Source organism: Grampus griseus (genome assembly GCF_964374135.1).
Source record: "Grampus griseus genome assembly, chromosome: 9".
Taxonomy (NCBI): Eukaryota; Metazoa; Chordata; class Mammalia; order Artiodactyla; family Delphinidae; genus Grampus; species Grampus griseus.
Window position 1 is genome coordinate 65,260,365 of NC_139003.1, and position 21,896 is coordinate 65,282,260.

At 41.1% G+C, this 21,896-nt stretch overlaps 1 protein-coding gene across 1 annotated transcript in view; it reads left to right on the forward strand.

The window, feature by feature from the left end:
* Nucleotides 1-19,169, forward strand: part of SCIN (scinderin) — an 81,391-nt gene extending 62,222 nt beyond the window's left edge. The window contains exons 11-16 of the mRNA XM_082662047.1: nt 1,150-1,320; nt 4,585-4,762; nt 5,062-5,183; nt 7,986-8,063; nt 9,756-9,816; nt 18,066-19,169. Of these exons, the coding sequence (XP_082518173.1) occupies nt 1,150-1,320; nt 4,585-4,762; nt 5,062-5,183; nt 7,986-8,063; nt 9,756-9,816; nt 18,066-18,193 (738 nt within the window). The 3' untranslated portion in view covers nt 18,194-19,169. The remainder of the gene's footprint in view (nt 1-1,149; nt 1,321-4,584; nt 4,763-5,061; nt 5,184-7,985; nt 8,064-9,755; nt 9,817-18,065) is intronic.
* Nucleotides 19,170-21,896: the final 2,727 nt, after the last annotated feature.

Here is a 21,896-nt window from a genome sequence, read left to right on the forward strand (position 1 = left end):
GTTATGGGAAATGCTAAGCCAACGGCACTTTTAGGAGCTGTTAGGTAACCTCACCCCATGCTTTGGGGTGTGACTCAAAAGACGTTTTAACTTGTTACTGGCTTATTTGAATGTCTACTAGTTGAAAGATATTTGTGGAGTTAGTTACTTTCAGTGCTCCCTAGGCTTCCCTGTGATGGTATGTGCATCAGCATTCCCATTCACTTGGCTTCTAGAAAAAGACAGACCAGGGTAGGAGAGATAGTTCAACTTTAGCATAGGGCAAATAATTTTAAAAAACAGGAGAGTGACACAAAATTTGAACTCTTTATGTAAATACATGCATCAATAGATTATGCAAGGGATAGGAAATTCGGATCTGATCCAGTATCTGTTGTTAAACTAATAGGTGAAATTAAATAACTCGCCATTTATTTTCTTCCATTTCCTTATCCTGAAAAGTCCTGATATTGTATTTTAAAAACAGCTTATATTAAGCAAATCTACTAGTACCATTTCCGTAGGTAAGCTAAAAAGTATAAAGTCTATTCTGTTTATTTTTGTCAGTTTTTTATGTTTGGATTGAAATCTTTATTCATCCCCAGATTACAATGATTTTTTTTCATCCTACAGTGGTAGGGATGTAAAAAGAATGAGTATACTTTCGTGTTGTCTTATTTCTGGAAGAATTTGAATAATGCACATCTCCTAACCTACGGAACGAGATCCAAAACACGTGAGAGACAGGTATACCCCTAAACATCTGGAAAGCTTGGTGCCCTTGTAAAAAAAGAGTAATTTTCATAAAAGATGGCATACATCAGCACTTCGTTGTTTTCCCCCTTTTGGAGATGTAGATGAACAGACTTGAAACTTTGTGCTTTCTGGAAGCAGAAAGTGGTGCAGTGTGGTGCTGTGTCCCCCGAGAAGGTGCTGTGTCTGGAGTAACGAATGGTTCCTAAGTCAGTGAGGAAGCTCTGTTTGATTATCATTAACCTATATTTTCTGTTGATTCATCGTTCCTCCTGCTCTTGACTTTTTATATATATTTTTTCGACTTTTTATATATTTTTAATTTTGTTTTCAAAGAGAAAAATAAGGACGGCTTTGGAAATACGGCCTTCTTTCACTGCACTCTTTATTAATTTCTTTTATCCCCGCCGCCCCCAGATCCGAGTCTCCCAAGGCAAAGAACCTGCTCACCTGCTGAGTTTGTTCAAAGACAAACCGCTCATTATTTACAAGAACGGAACATCAAAGAAAGGAGGTCAGGTGCCGGCCCCCCCTACACGCCTCTTTCAAGTCCGAAGAAACCTAGCATCGATCACCAGAATTGTGGAGGTAACATCATGCATTCAGTAAAACCTGCCCTGGTCATGGGCTTCCCAGTGGACCTGAGCCATCAACAAATACTAGTCTTTAAAAAAATTGGCAAGTAAACCCCCTTCATTTCTATAATTAATCCAGCGTTCACCATAAAAAATATTAAAAGCAGGAGAATCAAGTAAAAAGTTAACTTCAGATACCAGGCCTCTCATATTTTTCAACCAGCTTATAACAAAACAAATGAATTTTAAGAATAATGTAACAAATCAAGCGGTCAAAGGCGTGAGGCAGCTTAAGCTCTGTCTTGAAAGGCCTGGGGGAAGATGGATTGAGGGTGATGGTCAGGTGACCACACTAGGAAAATTCAAGAGGGAGGGCCCTCATTTATACAAGTGTGAGGACCATGGAAAGCAAGCTTCGCCACACTGGGCCGGAACCATAACTCAGCTGTTACGGCCACACAAGCTGTCTCTGACAGCAGCTGTGAAAGAAGTCAAACCCCAGATCACAGTGTCAGACCACAAGACCACCAGGTATGGGCAAGGCCAGCGGGCCCAAGTTTTTAAATGGCTGAGTGCTTTGACTTCAGGGAGGATTCATCACACTTCATAACCCGGTCACCTTACTCACCATTGAAACCCAAGTCTCCCAAGTCACCCCTAACTGCCCTGCACTCTCTGTATGTCCCCAAACCTGGACCATTTGCCAAGTTGTTCAGCTGAGCCCTTAAAACCAGGTGGGTCACAGCATCCCTCCCCCCTCAACCTGTTCTCTAAGCCACCCCGCCTTCTTGCTCCGTGGCTGTGTTCTGAGGACGCAGATTCCCATACAGCCTTCTCAAGTGGAAGTTGTATTTTCCCCCAGTGCCCGCTGACCAAGGACCGGTGGTGGGGTCCCCTCCTTGCTCCACCCTTGCCGTTTTGACTTCTTCTTATCCGTCTCCTTCCCCCATCCCCCTGTGCTGTCCTCTGCTGAGCTCCCGGTCCAGTCCTTCCCCTCTTATTGTTTGGTGGCTTCAGTCGTTGTCTCACCGTCTCCATCACTTTGACTCCTCTCATCAAACAGTTGTGTCTTGACTCCACTTCATCTCACACTTGTGGTCCTGTACTGGACTCCACTCCGTCGTCCCCTCCTGCCCCTCCAGCCGGATGGGCTTTATCTAGTTTGCCAAAGCCCTGCCTTTCGCCGTCAAAAGCCTCATGTCTGACCCCGCTTTTCTCAGCCTCCTGCTAGCATTTGCTAGAGCCACCCTTTTCTGTCTTCTCAGAACGCTATCTTTTTACGAGGCTTCTGGAACCCCTCACTTAGCAGGATTTCTTCCACACTTGAGGGCCACTCTTCTGAAGAGTATTCGCACTCCCAACCAGCTTTGCTGCATTCTCCTCCTCTGCTCGTCCTCTAAGCTCTTGAACCCTCCGAGGCTCAGTCCTGGCCCTCTTCAGAGTGATCTCATTCAGTCATATAATTTAAACGCCATTAGGTATTGATCTCCTCCAGAACATTCTGTGCATGGATTCTCATGTGTTCAATTATGACTACTTTTTTTAATCTGTCAAATGGACGGTGAAGCCTTCATCTACAGGCCCTCTCAGTTGATTTCAGATGCAAGAGTCAAGGAGAATCGTTATGGTCCTGGTCTCTTCCCAGTGGGTACTTCTTCAGGGGGCATCGTGAGCTGCTTGCAATGCAGATTCTTTATTTTCTTGCAGCCTCCCAAACCAGCCTTTGCATTCCTAGCCTCTCTGAAATGCGCTAGTCGAAACATTGTTTATAAGGCTTTCTGTTTTCATCTCCTGGGAGGCTAAAGCTTTCTTATGTTCTATTTTGGAACTACCGCCAGGATCCCACACCAGTCTGGGCATGGACCTCTTGTCACCTGTCTCTCCATCGTCCAAGCTCTTTCCTCTGAACCAGTAAGGAGCCATTTGGATTAGAAATTGGAAGTCATAGTTCCTGTAAATCTCCATCATCACATCTGATAGATTCCTTTGAGCTTGGTCCATGGAGCCTCCTTCCTACTGAAAGAGGATGATAAGCACTTCTCTGAGTGTTCCCAACACCTGGGACACATCTTTAAAATTTCCAGCAGCTGTTCGTTGCTCCTCTAGTGCTTTCTCTGGGGACAGGGTCCTGACGAACCTGGTGAAACCCAACTCTCCTCATGGTTGATGCCTTCCTCTGGCAGCTCGCCACAGTTGGTCAAACGGCATCATTTGGACAGCCGATCGCCAGCTCCTTCTTGAGGCACTCTCTTCACTTGCCCTCAGGACACCACACTCTTGATTTCTTCCTCTCTCATGGCTGCTCTATCACAGTCTTGTTTCCTGGTTCTTCTTCATCTCCCTGTTAGCACACCTCACATGGAGTCCCACAGAAAGTCATATGCATACTGTCACAATCATACAATCCTATAGTCAGACAGAGGGTCTCAAAGAGGCCAGTGCAGAGACACAAAATGACAAGGTCATAGACGCAGTCAAAGGCACAAGCCCATCGTAGGAGCTCAGACTCACTCCCAAGCCTGAGGCTCCGCACATGCCTTGTCTCTGCCCCAATGCTCCACTGTCAGCCTCACCCTCAGGCTGGAGTCTGGTCTCAGCCAGGCGCCTCTCACTCACTCTGCAGCCACACTGACTGGAGCTGTGCTCATCTGGCTCATCCCAGACGGTGTCCACAGCTTCTCAGTTGAAAGGAAGAGGGTATGTCAGTGCTGTATTTTTAACCCCCTATAATCAGTCTCTTATAATTTGAGCTATAATTTATCTGAGCCTGGAGAACCTTTCAGTGAATCTATGTTATTATCTCTTTATCTGTATTAGATCCCGGCCCCTGTTTTATGATTTTTCTGTGTCCCTTGGATTATTTGACAAACCTCTTTAGTGGAGGGAGAGAAAAACTGAACACTGTGCTTTACGTTTACCATTTGTGAATATAAACGTATATTTCTTTTCAACCTCTTTCCAAACATCAATTATAGCCCATCCTCCTTCTTGCGGTCTCTTTGAATATTATCCTTGTTATGTATCACTTAAGTTTGCCTTATTTTATTCTCAGAGCCTTGTGCTACTGTCTTCGGGCGGGTGAGCGTTAAAGTGACGCAGCGCAATGTGCTCCTAATGTTTCTAACCCCCTAGGCGTGTCCTGGTGCCCCCTGAATTAACATCCTGGGTCAGGACAGAAGTCTGTAGGTGGTTTGGCACTGTCGCAGCTTCTTGGACATGTTTATTGAGGGAGCAGCAATGAATTTACATCATTGTGTTCTTTTTCTTCATACTCTAGGTAGATGTTGATGCAAAGTCATTGAATTCCAATGATGTTTTTGTCCTGAAACTACGACAAAATAATGGCTACATCTGGAGAGGAAAAGGGGCCAGCCAGGAGGAGGAGAAGGGAGCAGCGTATGTGGCAAGTGTCCTCAAATGTAAAACCACGAGGATTCAGGAAGGCGAGGAACCAGGTGTGTATAGGTGAGGCCAAGGACACTAGCCAGAACTTATATTTGGCATACTTGCTAATCATGTAATTTATTTATTTTTGTCATAAATAGGAACTTTGTAATGGTTGTAGGGCATTAAGAACCCATTCACTAGTTGCAAAAGTGAGTGATGGTGCCAACTATATTTAAGTAACTTCTCCTGCTCTATTTCAGTAACTTCTTAACAGTGAAGTTGAGGTGAGATACGATTATTTGTTAAGGTAAAGCAGTACCGACCATATGCTTCTGAAAATGCACTGGCTAACTTGTGTTTTCCACAGAGGAGTTTTGGAATTCCCTTGGAGGGAAAAAAGACTACCAGACCTCTCCCCTGCTAGAAACCCAGGCTGAAGACCATCCACCTCGGCTTTACGCCTGCTCCAACAAAACTGGAAGATTCATTGTAAGTGTCCCGTGAAACCCTGGGGTAGAATCAGCAGCAGTGGGAGAGAGAAGCATTCTTGTGTTGCTCTAACGCGTTCCTGCCCTGATTCTCAGTTTTAGTTTACCTGCAAACCACAGGTGACAATCTTTGCTCCACGCAGGGTTGGTTTAAGAGCCAGTGACGTACTGGACGTGAAAGCATCGGAATACTGTAATGTACTGTATTGATCAAGCTGCTCTTAAATATATCAGCTACTTTGCACCAGTGTCAGCATGTGGTCATTTCGGTACGAATATGCGTGTGGTTGGATTTGCTTATTTAATGGTTTGATGCTTTCTGTACGCAACAATAGTGGTTTCTCTGATCAAACTATGTAAATTTTACACTGCAGTTTCCCACGGGAATAAAAAGTTTCACCATGTTGACGGAATAAAAAATATTATGGAAATATGATCCTTGGGCAAGAATCACAGAAAGCTATATACACACCTGCAAATTAACTGAAATCAGCAGGAATATTTTATGTCATAGTCCCATTCACAAGCTTTGAATTCTAGGCAATTCAAAGTATTTGTGTACAAGAGTGATTATCTGTGGGTCTCTAAAATATCCTGGGCTGTGGCCCCTCATCTCAGTTTAATCAAAAATTCTGCTTTCTCTGTTTGACATACTAAGTTTTTGTGTAAATCTTTCATTTAAAGAACAAATTCCTTGCCTATAAAATCTGAACTAAAGATTTGGTCACCAAGTCTTAGTAAATACAAGCTTTACTTTTCAATGCACACATGACAATTTAGTAAGTATTTTCCCAGGTACATTGCATGCTTGAGATAAAATGCTTTGAAGAAGAAACTGCTCATGTGTGAACCACACTTGAAGCTTACCTGTGATTTGACCTAAAAATTAAAGATTTAAATGGTGGATTGTGATAAATATTAGGTGGTTGGGCACCACAGTTGTTCACCCACTTTGGAAATCCATATATTTTATAAACTTGCTGTCAGAAAAATCTGTTGTTTTACTCTTTTTTTTTTTTTTTTTTTGCGGTACGCGGGCCTCTCACTGCTGTGGTCTCTCCCATTGTGGAGCACAGGCTCCGGAGGCGCAGTTTCAGCGGCCATGGCTCATGGGCCCAGCCGCTCCACGGCATGTGGGATCTTCCCGGACCAGGGCACGAACCCGTGTCCCCTGCAAAGGCAGGCGGACTCTCAACCACTGCGCCACCAGGGAAGCCCTGTTTTACTCTTTTGACTGCTGATTTTATATTGCATCCAAACAATGGCTTTTTCAGCATATGCTCCTATAATTTCTTATTAGTATTATCTACTAATAATGCTGTAAATAACATGTTTGTTTCCAATGGAGCTATATGTTAAAAAAATAACACCTAGGCTTTGTTCTTAGGTTACAAAAATCTATTAGTTTTTGGGTTTTGTCATTCACATATTTAAGAGAAATATACTTTTCCTTTACACCTACTCATTTTCTTGTTTGATATTTGGAACGCTAATCCCTTCACATCTTAAGGAAAAGGAGTGTTACTAACAAGTGTTTGATCTCATCATCAGAAAGCAGGCTTTAGACATGTAGATTCATACAAGACAGAGTCTATTGGTTAAAAGCACAGCTTTTAGAACCATTCTGCCTATTTGATATCACTTACTTGGCGATATTATTTACTGGCTGTGTGACCCTAGGCTGGTTACTTACCCTCTCTGTGCTATAATTTTCTCATCTGAAAAATGGGGATAATCCTAGTACCTACTTCATAGGGTTGTTGTGAATATTAAATTAGTTGTTGCATATATACAACAGTGCCAGGCATGGAGTAAGTGATATTTAAGGTTTTCGCTTTTTTTAAGCATTATGTAATTGGTAATTATTCTGTAAAAAGAAAATATAAACAAATTTGCCCTCTGTAAATGGTTAGTGTTTGTTTGTTTTTTGTGTAACAATCTCAAAATGTAATCAGATTACAACAAACAGGTATTGTCATGCTCAGGGGGCTTCAGGTTGGGGTCATGCCTCTTCTTCCCAGGACAGAGCCCAGGAGCACAAGAGGGGCCCTGAGTCGCATTTGCTAGTATGACAAGGGCAAGGCCACAGTCAACTTCACCTGCAGAGTCACACAGTAGAGGGAAGGAGCAAACCATAATCCAATCTACCATACCTTCCTAATGATCAGGGGGGGTTTCATCCAGAATTCTTTTAAAAATTTGAACTTTAGATTAATGCATGCCTGCTGGTAATGGGTGCATTAAACTAACCCTCCCCATTACCCTTTAATGTTAACTACGGAGAACACAATTTAACCCATTTAAAATAAAAATAATGAAGCTTTGCATATGGAATATTGTTATAATATCATCTTATGGAAAATGATTGATTCATAAAAATGACCAGACTTACTGATTTTATTAAAATAATCTTGACCTACAAAATGAAAGATGATTTAATACCCAGATCATAAACTTAAATATCTTTAGGAACTAGGAAGGCAACAGAAATCTGTGAAGCAACTTGTCATAAGGAAGTGGAATTAGAGACAACTGTGGCCAGATTGACTGTACATGGTCTCTCTAAGGCCATATGCAATGTTTATGTTAAGCACTGTCCTCCCCAAATAAGACATCCTGAGTTTGTGATACCTGATTAAACAGATAAACAATTATTTAAATCTTTAACTGCCCAAAAGGAAGAAAAAAATGGCTACCAAACTTTTTTTTGCTGTGCTCCAAATAATGCAAGGGGTTTATATCCCGTATATTAGAAAAATCACTGCTTAACTGCTTGGTCATAAAGCTTTTTTATACATTTCAGGTTGAAGAGGTTCCAGGAGAGTTCACCCAGGATGATTTAGCAGAAGATGATGTCATGTTACTAGATGCTTGGGAACAGGTAAGAGAGTGGAACAGGAAGAGAGTGTACTTATAGTTGGGACCTGACACAACCTGCTTTGAGAAATAGCAAGTCTAATAATAAACGGACCCATGGATTTAGGCTGTATTTAAAAGAAACTCTCCACAGTTTGGCAAAAAATAAAACCAGTGTGGCAAGTTGGTTTCTGAATATGGAAATAATTCCACAGCTACCATCTTTGGCTCTATAGTTTTGGCCAAAAAAAACCCTACTTTTCATTTATTTGTAAAGTTCACTCGTTCCTAATTTATTCATACATTCATTCATCCACTCATTTAAGTAATAAATGCATTAGTTGGTTGCAGTGCATGGGGGGTACGATGCCTCAGGAAGACCAAAGTATTCAGAATTTCTCTTGAAATTTGACAAAAAGTCCTAGGAGACCCCTTCCCTGGGGAAGGAATAGACACAGAATAGTTTTGAATCTACACAGTAAAATATATTACTGTTATGTATATATCTTTATTTGATAGAAAATTAATGTCGATTTTATATGTCACATCTGTTAGTTGTTTTCTCCTGTGAAAGGGAAAAATAAATATATTAGGAGCTAAATCATATAGAACAATTATAAAACACTTATCTGAATTAGGCCTAGTCTTAGAGTCAACCACAGAGACTTGTTACTTTTAGGTTTGTTCTTACTTGCTAAGTCATTCAGTTATATTACAACTTAGCTTCTTGGTCTAGAATTACCATATTTGAGTTTGGGGTCTAGTCACAGATTCTCCCTAAGTGAATGGATCACTTATTTCTAGATATGAAATTTAAAACCTTATGTCAATAAAACACCTTTGTGTATTTAAGAATTATAAGAATGTTTCCTTATTCAGAAGAATTTAATCTTTTCCATTTGTAGTGAGCTCTGTTGCTTCCATAATCATGGATACTTCAGAATATTTCCTGTACTACATTTCATTTGTTTTTCAATCATACTTTTCATTTACACGGCCATGCTGTCATGGTTTGTTCTGTGCCTGCAAGCAAATATTCTAGCACTTTCAGTATGCATTAGAATGTAATCAAAACTAATTTGACCAAAATTTCTCTGCCAACAAGTGATTTTAAAGTGATTTAAATATAAGGGAATTCAGGAGAATTTTTCATCATTGAAGCAGAAAACCTACACATTTGACAAGAAGGATACATACAGAACATGTATCTGTTTTTAAGAATCAGTATTTAAATATTAAACATTATAGCACTTTTACCAAAGTGTGACAGGATACAATACCATAGGACAAGAACCCTAGGACTAAGTTAGGGGATCCTAAAGGGAGTCTGGGGTGCCCACAAACAAGCTACATATGGTTCCCCCAGGATAATAGTATGGGGATACTGACTGCCTTACACACCCCAGGGTTGGGTGCAAAAAACCAGCCAATGTGTGGTTTTAAGGAAAGCTCACTTAATAACTAGAAAACATTATATAAACTTAAAATACCACAATGTGAAATCTGGAGTCAAACTGGCTGGATATAAATTTAGGGTCTCTTAGTAAGTGTATACATTAGGAAAGTGATTGAACCTCTCTGCACCTCCATCTCCACACCCCTGACTTTGGGGTTGCTGTGAAGATTAAGTGGGATTGTATGAGAAGCACTTTGCATAAGGCTTGCACCACATCTACACTCCCAAAACAATGTGTATTATTATTGCTTCATTTTTCAGATTTTTATTTGGATTGGAAAAGATGCCAATGAAGTTGAGAAATTAGAATCTCTGAAGTCGGGTAAGCTAGATCCCGTGGGGAATTATGACAGTAATTCTGAACAGGTGTTACCAAGTTCCTGACTTCTCTTTTCACTACATCCTCCAAAACCACATATCAAAACCAAGAAGAATCTTAGCTTTCATCTTCAGAACTAAAGAGTAATGGAATTTTTTTTTAAATGAAGAATTTCAGAAAAGGAACAAGAAAAACATATTTTGTTATCTAATTTAGGATGTAATTATATCAATTTATTCTGAAAATTTCTAATTCACTTAAACACTTTTTTATTATGGAAATAGTAAAACCTCCATAACTGTGATAACTTAGATTTTTTTTTAACATCATTATTGGAATATAATTGCTTTACAATGGTGTGTTAGTTTCTGCTTTATGACAAAGTGAATCAGTTATACATATACATATGTTACCATATCTCTTTCCTCTTGTGTCTCCCTCCCTCCCACCATCCCTATCCCACCCCTGTAGGTGGTCACAAAGCACTGAGCTGATCACCCTGTGCTATGCGGCTGCTTCCTACTAGCTATCTATTTTACATTTGGTAGTGTATATATGTCCATGCCACTCTCTCACTTTGTCACAGCTTACCATTCCCCCTCCCCATATCCTCAAGTCTATTCTGTAGTAGGTCTGTGTCTTTATTCCCGTCTTGCCCCTAGGTTCTTCATGACCTTTTTCTTTCTTAGATTCTATATATATATATGTTAGCAAACGGTATTTGTTTTTCTCTTTCTGACTTATTTCACTCTGTATGACAGACTCTAGGTCCATCCACCTCACTACAAATAACTCAATTTCATTTCTTTTTATGGCTGTCTAATATTCCATTGTATATATGTGCCACATCTTCTTTATCCATTCATCTGTTGATGGATACTTAGGTTGCTTCCATGTCCTGGCTATTGTAACTAGAGCTGCAATGAACATTTTGGTACATGACTCTTTTTGAATTATGGTTTTCTCAGGGTATATGCCCAGTAGTGGGATTGCTGGGTCATATGGTAGTTCTATTTTTAGTTTTTTAAGGAACCTCCATACTGTTCTCCATAGTGTCTGTATCAATTTACATTCCCACCAACAGTGCAAGAGGGTTCCCTTTTCTCCACACCCTCTCCAGCATTTATTGTTTGTAGATTTTTTAATGATGGCCATTCTGACCAGTGTGAGATGATATTGCATTGTAGTTTTGATTTACATTTCTCTAAAGGTTAATGATGTTGAGCATTCTTTCATGTGTTTGTTCGCAATCTGTATATCTTCTTTGGAGAAATGTCTATTTAGTTCTTCGGCCCATTTTTGGATTGGGTTGTTTTTTTGATATTGAGCTGCATGAGCTGCTTGTAAATTTTGGAGATTAATCCTTTGTCAGTTGCTTCATTTGCAAATATTTTCTCCCATTCTGAAGTCTGTCTTTTCATTTTGTTTATGGTTTCCTTTGCTTTGCAAAAGCTTTTAAGTTTCATTAGGTCCCACTTGTTTATTTTCGTTTTTATGGCCATTTCTCTAGGAGGTGGGTCAAAAAGGAATTTGCTGTGATTTATGTCAAAGAGTGTTCTGCCTATGTTTTTCTCTAAGAGTTTTATAGTTTCTGGCCTTACATTTAGGTCTTTAATCCATTGTGAGTTTATTTTTGTGTATGATGTTAGAGAGTGTCCTAATTTCATTCTTTTACATGCACCTGTCCAGTTTTCCCAGCACCACTTATTGAAGAGGCTGTCTTTTCTCCACTGTATATTCTTGCCTTCTTTATCAAAGATAAGGTGACCATATGTGCATGGGTTTATCTCTGGGCTTTCTATCCTGTTCCATTGATCTATATTTCTGTTTTTGTGCCAGGACCATACTGTCTTGATTACAGTAGCTTTGTAGTATAGTCTGAAGTCAGGGAGCCTGATTCCTCCAGCTCCGTTTTTCTTTCTCAAGATTGCTGTGGCTATTCGGGGTCTTTTGTGTTTCCATACAAATTGTGAAACTTTTTGTTCTAGTTCTGTGAAAAATGCCAGTGGTAGTTTGATAGGGATTGCATTGAATCTGTAGATTGCTTTGGGTAGTAGAGTCATTTTCACAATGTTGATTCTTCCAATCCAAGAACATGGTATATCTCACCATCTATTTCTATCATCTTTAATTTCTTTCATCAGTGTCTTATAATTTTCTGCATACAGGTCTTTTGTCTCCTTAGGTAGGTTTATTCCTAGATATTTTATTCTTTTTGTTGCAGTGGTAAATGGGAGTGTTTTCTTAATTTCACTTTCAGATTTTTCATCATTAGTGTATAGGAATGCAAGAGATTTCTGTGCATTAATTTTGTATCCTGCTACTTTACCAAATTCATTGATTAGCTCTAGTAGTTTTCTGGTAGCATCTTTAGGATTCTCTATGTATAGTATCATGTCATCTGCAAACAGTGACAGCTTTTTTTCTTCTTGTCTGATTTGGATTCCTTTTATTTCTATTTTTCTCTGATTGCTGTGGCTAAAACTTCCAAAACTATGTTGAATAATAGTGGTGAGAGTGGGCAACCTTGTCTTGTTCCTGATCTTAGTGGAAATGCTTTCAGTTTTTCACCATTGAGGACAATGTTGGGTGTGGGTTTGTCATATTTGGCTTTATTATGCTGAGGAAAGTTCCCTCTATGCCTACTTTTGCAGGGTTTTTATCATAGATGGGTGTTGAATTTTGTCAAAAGCTTTCTCTGCATCTATTGAGATGATCATATGGTTTTTCTCCTTCAACTAGTTAATATGGTGTATCACATTGATTGATTTGGGTATATTGAAGAATCCTTGCATTCCTGGGATAAACCCCACTTGATCATGGTGTATGATCCTTTTAATGTGCTGTTGGATTCTGTTTGCTAGTATTTTGTTGAGGATTTTTGCTTCTATGTTCATCAGTGATATTGGCCTGTAGTTTTCTTTCTTTGTGACATCTTTGTCTGGTTTTGTTATCAGTGTGATGGTGGCCTCGTAGAATGAGTTTGGGAGTGTTCCTCCCTCTGCTATATTTTGGAAGAGTTTGAGAAAGATGGGTGTTAGCTCTTCTCTAAATGTTTGATAGAATTCGCCTGTGAAGCCATCTGGTCCTGGGCTTTTGTTTGTTGGAAGATTTTTAATCACAGTTTCAAATTCAGTGCTTGTGATTGGTCAGTTCATATTTTCTATTTCTTCCTGATTCAGTCTTAGAATGTTGTGCATGTCTAAGAATTTGTCCATCTCTTCCAGGTGGTCCATTTTATTGGCATAGAGTTGCTTGTAGTAATCTCTCATGATCCTTTGTATTTCTGCAGTGTCAGTTGTTACTTCTCCTTTTTCATTTCTAATTCTATTGACTTAAGTCTTCTCCCTTTTTTTTGATGAGTCTGGCTAATGGTTTATCAATTTTGTTTATCTTCTCAAAGAACCAGCTTTTAGTTTTATTGATCTTTTTAATCACAATTAAGTTAGTTATCATTTCCTTCATTTCTTTTTGATTTATTTCTGATCTGATCTTTATGATTTCTTTCCTTCTGCTAACTTTGGGGTTATTTTGTTCTTCTTTCTCTAATTGCTTTAGGTGTAAGGTTAGGTTGATTATTTGAGATGTTTCTTAAGGTAGGATTGTATTGCTATAAACTTCCCTCTTAGAACTGCTTTTGCTGCATCCCATAGGTTTTGGGTCAACGTGTTTTCAGTGTCTTTTGTTTCTAGGTATTTTTTGATTCCCTCTTTGATATCTTCAGTGATCTCTTGGTTATTAAGTAGTGTATTGTTTAGCCTCCATGTGTTTGTATTTTTTACAGATTGTTTCCTGTAATTCATATCTAGTCTTACAGCGTTGTGGTCGGAAAAGATACTTGATACAATTTCAATTTTCTTAAATTTACCAAGGCTTGATTTGTGACCCAGGATATGATCAATCCTGAAGAATGTTCCATGAGCACTTGAGAAGAGTGTGTATTCTGTTGTTTTTCGATGGAATGTCCTATAAATATCAATTAAGTCCATCTTGTTGAATGTATCATTTAAAGCTTGTGTTTCCTTATTTATTTTCATTTTGGATGATCTGTCCATTGGTGAAAGTGGGGTGTTAAAGTCCCCTGCTATGATTGTGTTACTGTCAATTTCCTCTATAATGGCTGTTAGTATTTTTTCCTTTCTTTTTGCGGTACGCAGGCCTCTCACCGTTGTGGCCTCTCCCATTGCAGAGCACAGGCTCCAGATGTGCAGGCTCACCAGCCATGGCTCACGGGCCCAGCCACTCCACGGCATGTGGGATCTTCCCGGACCGGGGCATGAACCCGTGTCCCCTGCACGAGCAGGCAGACTCTCAACCACTGCGCCACCAGGGAAGCCCTGGCTGTTAGTATTTGCCTTATGTGTTGAGGTGCTCCTATGTTGGGTGCATAAATATGTACAATTGTTATATATTCTTCTTGGATCAATCCCTTGATTATTATGTAGTGTCCTTCTTTGTCTCTTGTAATAGTCTTTATTTTAAAGTCTATTTTGTCTTACATGAGGATTGCTACTCCAGCTTTCTTTTTTTTTTTTTTTTTTTTTTTTTTATTCATTTTTTGCGGTACACGGGCCTCTCACTGTTGTGGCCTCTCCCGTTGCGGAGCACAGGCTCCGGACGCACAGGCCCAGCGGCCATGGCTCACGGGCCCAGCCGCTCCGCGGCACGTGGGATCCTCCCGGACCGGGGCACGAACCCGCGTCCGCTGCATCGGCAGGCGGACCCTCAGCCACTGCGCCACCAGGGAAGCCCCTCCAGCTTTCTTTTGATTTCCATTTGCATAGAATATCTTTTTCCATCCCCTCACTGTATGTGTCCCTAGGTCTGAAGTGGGTCTCTTGTAGACAGCGTATATACGGGTCTTGTTTTTGTTTCCATTCAGCCAGTCTATGTCTTTTGGTTGGAGCATTTAATCCATTTACATTTAAGGTAATTATTGATATGTATGTTCCTATTACCATTTTCTTAATTGTTTAGGGTTTGTTATTGTAGGTCTTTTTCTTCTCTTGTGTTTCCTGCCTAGAGAAGTTCCTTTAGCATTTGTTTTAAAGCTGGTTTGGTGGTGCTGAATTCTCTTAGCTTTTGCTTGTTTGTAAAGGTTTTAATTTCTCCATCAAATCTGAATGAGATCCTTGCTGGGTAATCTTGGTTGTAGGTATTTTTCCTTCATCACTTTAAATATGTCCTGCCACTCCCTTCTGGCTTGCAGAGTTTCTGCTGAAAGATCAGCTGTTAACCTTATGGGGATTCCCTTGTGTGTTGTTTGTTGTTTTTCCCTTGCTGCTTTTAATATGTTTTCTTTGTATTTTATTTTTGATACTTTGATTAATATGTGTCTTGGCGTGTTTCTCCTTGGATTTATCCTGTATGGGACTCTCTGTGCTTCCTGGACTTGATTAACTGTTTCCTTTCCCATATTAGGTAAGTTTTCAACTATAATCTCTTCAAATATTTTCTCAGTCCCTTCCTTTTTCTCTTCTTCTTCTGAGACCCCTATCATTCGAATATTGGTGCATTTAATTTTGTCCCAGAGGTCTCTGAGGCTTTCCTCAGTTCTTTTCATTCTTTTGTCTTTTTTCTGTTCTGCAGTAGTTATTTCCACTATTTTATCTTCCAGGTCACTTATCCGTTCTTCTGGCTCTGTTATTCTGCTATTGATCCCTTCTAGAGCATTTTTAATTTCATTTATTGTGTTGTTCATCATTGTTTGTTTGCTCTTTAGTTCTTCTAGGTCCTTGTTAAACGTTTCTTTTATTTTCTCTCTTCTATTTGCAAGATTTTGGATCATCTTTACTATCATTATTCTGAATTCTTTTTCAGGTAGACTGCCTATTTCCTCTTCATTTGTTAGGTGATGGGTTTTTGCCTTGCTCCTTCATCTGCTGTGTGTTTCCCTGTCTTCTCATTTTGCTTAACTTACTGTGTTTGGGGTCTGCTTTTCGCAGGCTGCAGGTTCGTAGTTCGCGTTGTTTTTGGTGTCTGTCCCCAGTGGCTAAGGTTGGTTCAGTGGGTTGTGTAGGCTTCCTGGTGGAGGGGACTAGTGCCTGTGTTCTGGTGTGTGAGGCTGGATCTTGTCTTTCTGGTGGGCAGGTCCACGCCTGGTGGTGTGTTTTGGGGTGTTTGTTGCCTTATTATGATTTTAGGCAGCCTCTCTGCTAATGGATGGGGCTGTGTTCCTGTCTTGCTAATTGTTTAGCATAGGGTGTCCAGCAGTGTAGCTTGCTGGTTGTTGAGTGAAGCTGGGTCTTGGCGTTGAGATGGAGATCTCTGGGAGATTTTTGCAATTTGATATTACGTGTAGCTGGAAGGTCTCTTGTGGAGCAGTGTCCTGCACTTGGTTCTCCCACCTCAGAGGCACAGCCCTGATGCCTGGCTGGAGCACCAAGAGCCTTTCATCCACACGGCTCAGAATAAAAGGGAGAAAAAATGGATAGAAAGAAAGAAAGGAAGGAAGAAAGGAAGAAAGGAAGAAAGAAAGAAAGAAGGAAGATAAAATAAAATAAAATAGGTATTAAAATAAAATATAATTACTAAGAAAAAATTTTAAAAAGTTAAAAAAAAATTTAAAAAACGGACGTACAGAACCATAGGACAAATGGTAAAAGCAAAGCTATACAGACAAAATCACACACAGAAGCACACACATACACACTCACAAAAGGAGAAAAAGGGGAAAAAATATATATGTATAACTTTGCTCCCAAAGTCTACCTCCTCAATTTGAGATGACTCGTTGCCTACTCAGGTATTCCATAGATGCAGGTCCATCAAGTTGATTGTGGAGATTTAATCAGCTCCTCCTCAGGCTGCTGGGGGAGATTTCCCTTTCTCTTCTTTGTTCACACAGCTCCCGGGGTTCAGCTTTGGATTTGGACCCGCCTCTGCGTGTAGGTCGCCTGAGTGTGTCTGTTCTTCGCTCAGACAGGACGGGGTTAAAGGAGCAGCTGCTTCGTGGGCTCTGCTCACTTGGGGCGGGGAGGGGGGGGCCGGTAGGGGTACAGAATGTGGGGCAAGCCTGCGGCGGCAGAGGCCAACATGACGTTGCACCAGCCAGAGGTGCACCGTGTGTTCTCCCGGGGAAGTTGTCCCCGGATCACGGGACCCTGGTGTGGCGGGCTGCACAGGCTCCCGGGAGGGGAGGTGTGGAGAGTGACCTGTGCTCGCACACAGGCTTCTTGGTGGCGGCAGCAGCAGCCTTAGTGTCTCATGCCCGTCTCTGTGGTCCGCGCTGATAGCCGCGGCTCGCGCCCGTCTCTGGAGCTCCTTTAAGCAGCGCTCTTAATCCCCTTTCCTCGCGCACCAGGAAGCAGAGGCAAGAAAAAGTCTCTTGCCTCTTCGGCAGCTCCAGACCTTTTCCCGGACTCCTTCCCGTCTAGCTGTGGCTCACTAGCCCCCTTCAGGCTGTGTTCACACAGACAGCCCCAGTCCTCTCCCTGGGGTCCGACCTCCGAAGCCCGAGCCTCAGCTCCCAGCCCCGCCCACCCCGGCGGGTGAGCAGACAAGCCTCTCGGGCTGGTGAGTGCCGGTCGGCACCGATCCTCTGTGCGGGAATCTCTCCGTTTTGCCCTCCGCGCCCCTGTTGCTGTGCTCTCCTCCGCGGCTCCGAAGCTTTTCCCCTCCGCCACCCGCAGTCTCCGCCCGCGAAGGGGCTTCCTAGTGAGTGGAGACTTTTCCTCTTTCATAGCTCCCTCCCACTGGTGCGGGTCCCGTCCCTATTCTTCTGTCTCTGTTTTTTCTCTTTTCTTTTGCCCTACCCAGGTACGTGGGGGGTTTCTTGCCTTTTGGGAGGTCTGAGGTCTTCTGCCAGCGTTCAGCAGGTGTTCTGTAGGAGTTGTTCCACACGTAGATGTATTTCTGATGTATTTGTGGAGAGGAAGTTGATCTCCGCATCTTACTCTTCCACCATCTTGAAGCTCTGACAACTTAGATTTTTATAAATTCCTTTTGAGGAATGCTGTTCTTTCTGGCACAGTTTTTTGTTTGTTTGTTTTTGTATTATTGCAAAGTAAAGAATAATTATACTGTAAGAATAATTCCATAAAATTTGGAATTTTTTCAGGCAATAATGAGACTCTCATGCACATTCCACGGCAGATGAGAGAAGACAAGGAATTGTTCATATGGAGTAGCATTGGCTACTTTAGGGCAATGAAAATTTGATTTATTACTTTTATTGGCAAGCTTTTCATTCTATAGTTATTTTACTTTAATTGAAACTAACTCACTTTATTTGTCTTTTAAACTCTTTTTAGCCAAAATATACCTTGAGACAGACCCTTCTGGAAGAGACAAGGGGACGCCAATTGTCATCATAAAACAGGGCCATGAGCCATCTACATTCACAGGCTGGTTCCTGGGCTGGGATTCCAGCAGGTGGTAAACTGAGTTTTGTAGGAAAAAGCAAACAAACAAACATTATGGGGCAACTGTCCCATTGCTGTTTGGTGGGGAGAAAGGGGGAGCTTGTTTGTTTGTTTGACTTTAGAAAATTAATCTCAGCCATGTGGCTGTTTTTTAATTCTTAGTACTGGTTTGAAATTTCTTTTAAACTGGAATTTTCTTATGTTAGTATTTTTAAATAACTTAAAGTAAACTTTTGTTATGGACCAGTATTAGCTCTGCTGGATCCTGGCTTATATCTTTTATATGACCTTTTAAAGGAGAAAAGCTATGCTCAGTCTAGGGGAGTTTGTCAGGAAATTTTACAATTCAGGAGTGATTAGCCAAACTTGTACTTTAATATATCAGAGAAGAAAGTTATAAATGCCTTTGTGGTTATTCTCCTTTCTGTGTGTTATGTTCAAAAGAATCACATGCTTGCAGTAAGGTTTCCATTAAAATAGGTTTAAAAGTTTGCTGTTTTCCTTCTTTAGCCAATGTGACTTTGATACCATTAACTCTTAAGTGTCATTTTCTTTTTTTTTAAAAAGTTTTTGGCCACACCCCCACGGCATGTAGGATCTTAGTTCCCCAACCAGGGATTGAACCCACGCCTCCTGCATTGGAAGGCAGAGTCTTAACCACTGGACCGCCAGGGAAGTCCCAAGTGTAATTTTCTAGAAGAAACTTTACCTTTTTGGCCTTTTAAAAAGCCTTTGAGGGGCTTCCCTGGTGGCGCAGTGGTTGAGAGTCCACCTGCCGATGCAGGGGACACGGGTTCGTGCCCCGGTCCGGGAAGATCCCACATGCCGTGGAGCGGCAGGGCCCGTGAGCCATAGCCACTGAGCCTGCGCGTCTGGATCCTGTGCTCCGCAACAGGAGAGGCCGCAAAAGTGAGAGGCCCGCGTACCAAAAAAAAAAAAAAAAAAGCCTTTGAAAGCACAGCTCTTTCATGACAAAATAATTTGTATTCGTATCCACTTTTATATATATCTATATATTTGACAGTAATGTTTAATAGCTCAAAAGGTATGTACAAAAAGGTTTCACTAATCCTGTCTTTCCTCATTAAAATACATCTTTTTAAAAAGGTTGTTGTGACATTTTATTCAAGTGTGATGTATCAGTTAATTACACAGTTAACCTTAAGGTTACAAATACTTTTATGCATAAATAAATATGAATTTAATTTTTAAAAATTCATTCTCATTACATAGTCAAAATTAAACTTTTCCATGGTTATATAATTTTCAACTTTAAATACCATAGTGCAAATGAAAGCAGCGTCCTGTTAAAAAATACACAGAAGCATATTAACAGTTTTAAGAGTTTTTGTGAGCAAAAATCGATTTGGATTGGGCAGTGTCAAAGCGAGCACTCCAAGGGGACTATAATGGAGAAAAGGTGGAAACAAAGCAAGAAAATTACTACTGATTGGCTACAGCTTGAAGCCTAGTTGACTCTGATTGGTTGGATTTCATAACCGTGACGCATTTACAGGCTTGTGTTTTGGTTTGCTTACGTCGGCTGCCACGGCACTGGAGCCGCCTCAGTCTAATGCCTCCTCGCTTAACTAAACAGAAAACAGGCTTTGGGGCCGAAGACGGTGCTCAGGAAAGCAGAAAACGGCATTGGTGGTAAGCTACGGGGTGGCAGGATGAGGAGGGGAAGCCATACTTCAATGGGAAGGGGAATCAAACAGAGATGGGATCTGAGGAATTCTGACCCTCTCGCTGGGGAAATGAAGGGCTGTGTGTTTCCGATTTGGTCCTGGCCTGGGTCCTGGCATGAGAACGTGGACCCGCGTCCATTACGGCCTGAAGGTGGATGGTCTTGTGGGGACCTGGGGCTTAGGTGGGTGGTAGGGAAGCAGTGAGAAGCTGTACTTCCAGGGACTGTTCATTCATTTAATAAATATTTATTAGGCATCTGCTTGGTGTCAGGCGCTCTAGGGGCCAACGTGAATGAAACTGACAAAATCCCAAAGGTCATGGAGTTTATATTCCAGGGAAGAGGCTAATAAAAACAAAATCAGTAAGTGATATATTATAAAAATATATTAGAAGATAAGTCCTGTGGAGGGAAAAAGATAAAGAAGGAGGATAGGAAATACTTGGATAAGAGTGAGGTGGGGTACAGATTTCATAGGGTGCTTAGGCAGGAGCAAACCTTGTGATCACACCTGAGCAGAAGGAATGCCAAGTACTAAGGCCTGGAGGTGGAAGCAAGCCCCATATAATGGGGCTGAAGTCTCAAGAAGCAGGGAGATTCCTTGGGGTCCTCTCCTGTCACCCCTGGGCTACAAAACATTCATCTTCAGCACACCTGCTGTTTAAGCCTGAGTTGTGAAAAGGTTGCTTTCTCAAATCCGAAACCCAAGTACTCAGAGGCAGGGATGGTGATGCCCAACGAGACAGGCGCGGCATCAGCACAAGCAGTGTGGGGAGAATGTAGCCATGGGGGGTGTTCACAGAAATTACCAGCAACAACAGCTGCTGTATCAGGGAGGCTCATGAGTCCTGTGTTAGTGAACTGAAGGGCTGCTGGTGAAGAGAGGGGATGAAGAGCATTTGTAAAAATTAGCTGGAAAGGGTGAGCTAGGGAGTTGCTGTTTTCATTTCACACCTAAAACTGATGTGGCTGGAAAAAACACAAACACAATACGTGTGAAGTCAGTCTCGGGGAGGGGAACCAATCTCTTCTAAAAGGGCAAATTTGGTGGATTATAGAAGGGCCGTTGTTCTATGGTATTATGTAGTCTTAAAACTCCAGTTATAAAAATAGAACTGCCATATGACCCAGCAATCCCACTGCAGGGCATATACCCTGAGAAAACCATAATTCAAAAAGAGTCATGTACCACAATGTTCATTGCAGCTCTATTTACAATAGCTAGGATATGGAAGCTGCCTACGTGTCCATTGACAGATGAGTGGATAAAGAAGATGTGGCACATATATACAATGGAGTATTACTCAGCCATAAAAAGAAATGAAATTGAGTTATTTGTAGTGAGGTGGATGGAACTAGAGTCTGTCATACAGAGTGAAGTAAGTCAGAAAGAGGTAAACAAATACCATATGCTAACACATACATATGGAATCTAAAAAAAAAAAAAATGGTTCTGATGAACCTAGGGGCAGGAGAGGAATAAAGACACAGATGCAGAGAATGGACTTGAGGACACAGGGATGGGGAAGGGTAAGCTGGGACAAAGTGAGAGAGTGGCATTGACATATATTTACTACCAAATGTAAAATAGATAGCTAGTGGGAAGCAGCTGCATAGCACAGGGAGACCACCTAGAGGGGTGTGATAGAGAGGGTGGGAGGGAGACACAAGAGGGAAGGGATATGGGGGTATATGTATATGTATAGCTGATTCACTTTGTTATAAAGCAGAAACTAACACACGATTGTAAAGCGATTATACTCCAATAAAGATGTTAAAAAACAAAAAAACAAACCAAAGAAAACCTCCAGTTATATGTAAACCCACATAGAAGTCAGTCTCTTGGATTTGAAAAGCAATTTTATATAGCCTAATCAATAAGTATAAAAGTTTCATAATTTATTTTCTATTTTTCTTGAATAGAACTATTGCTTGCTAATTTTTAACATGAAACATTAGATAGCTTTCTTGCTTCTGATTTTCCTGAAAGATTTTTGGGATGAAAAACCATAACAAATTTAGCCCTCAGCTAC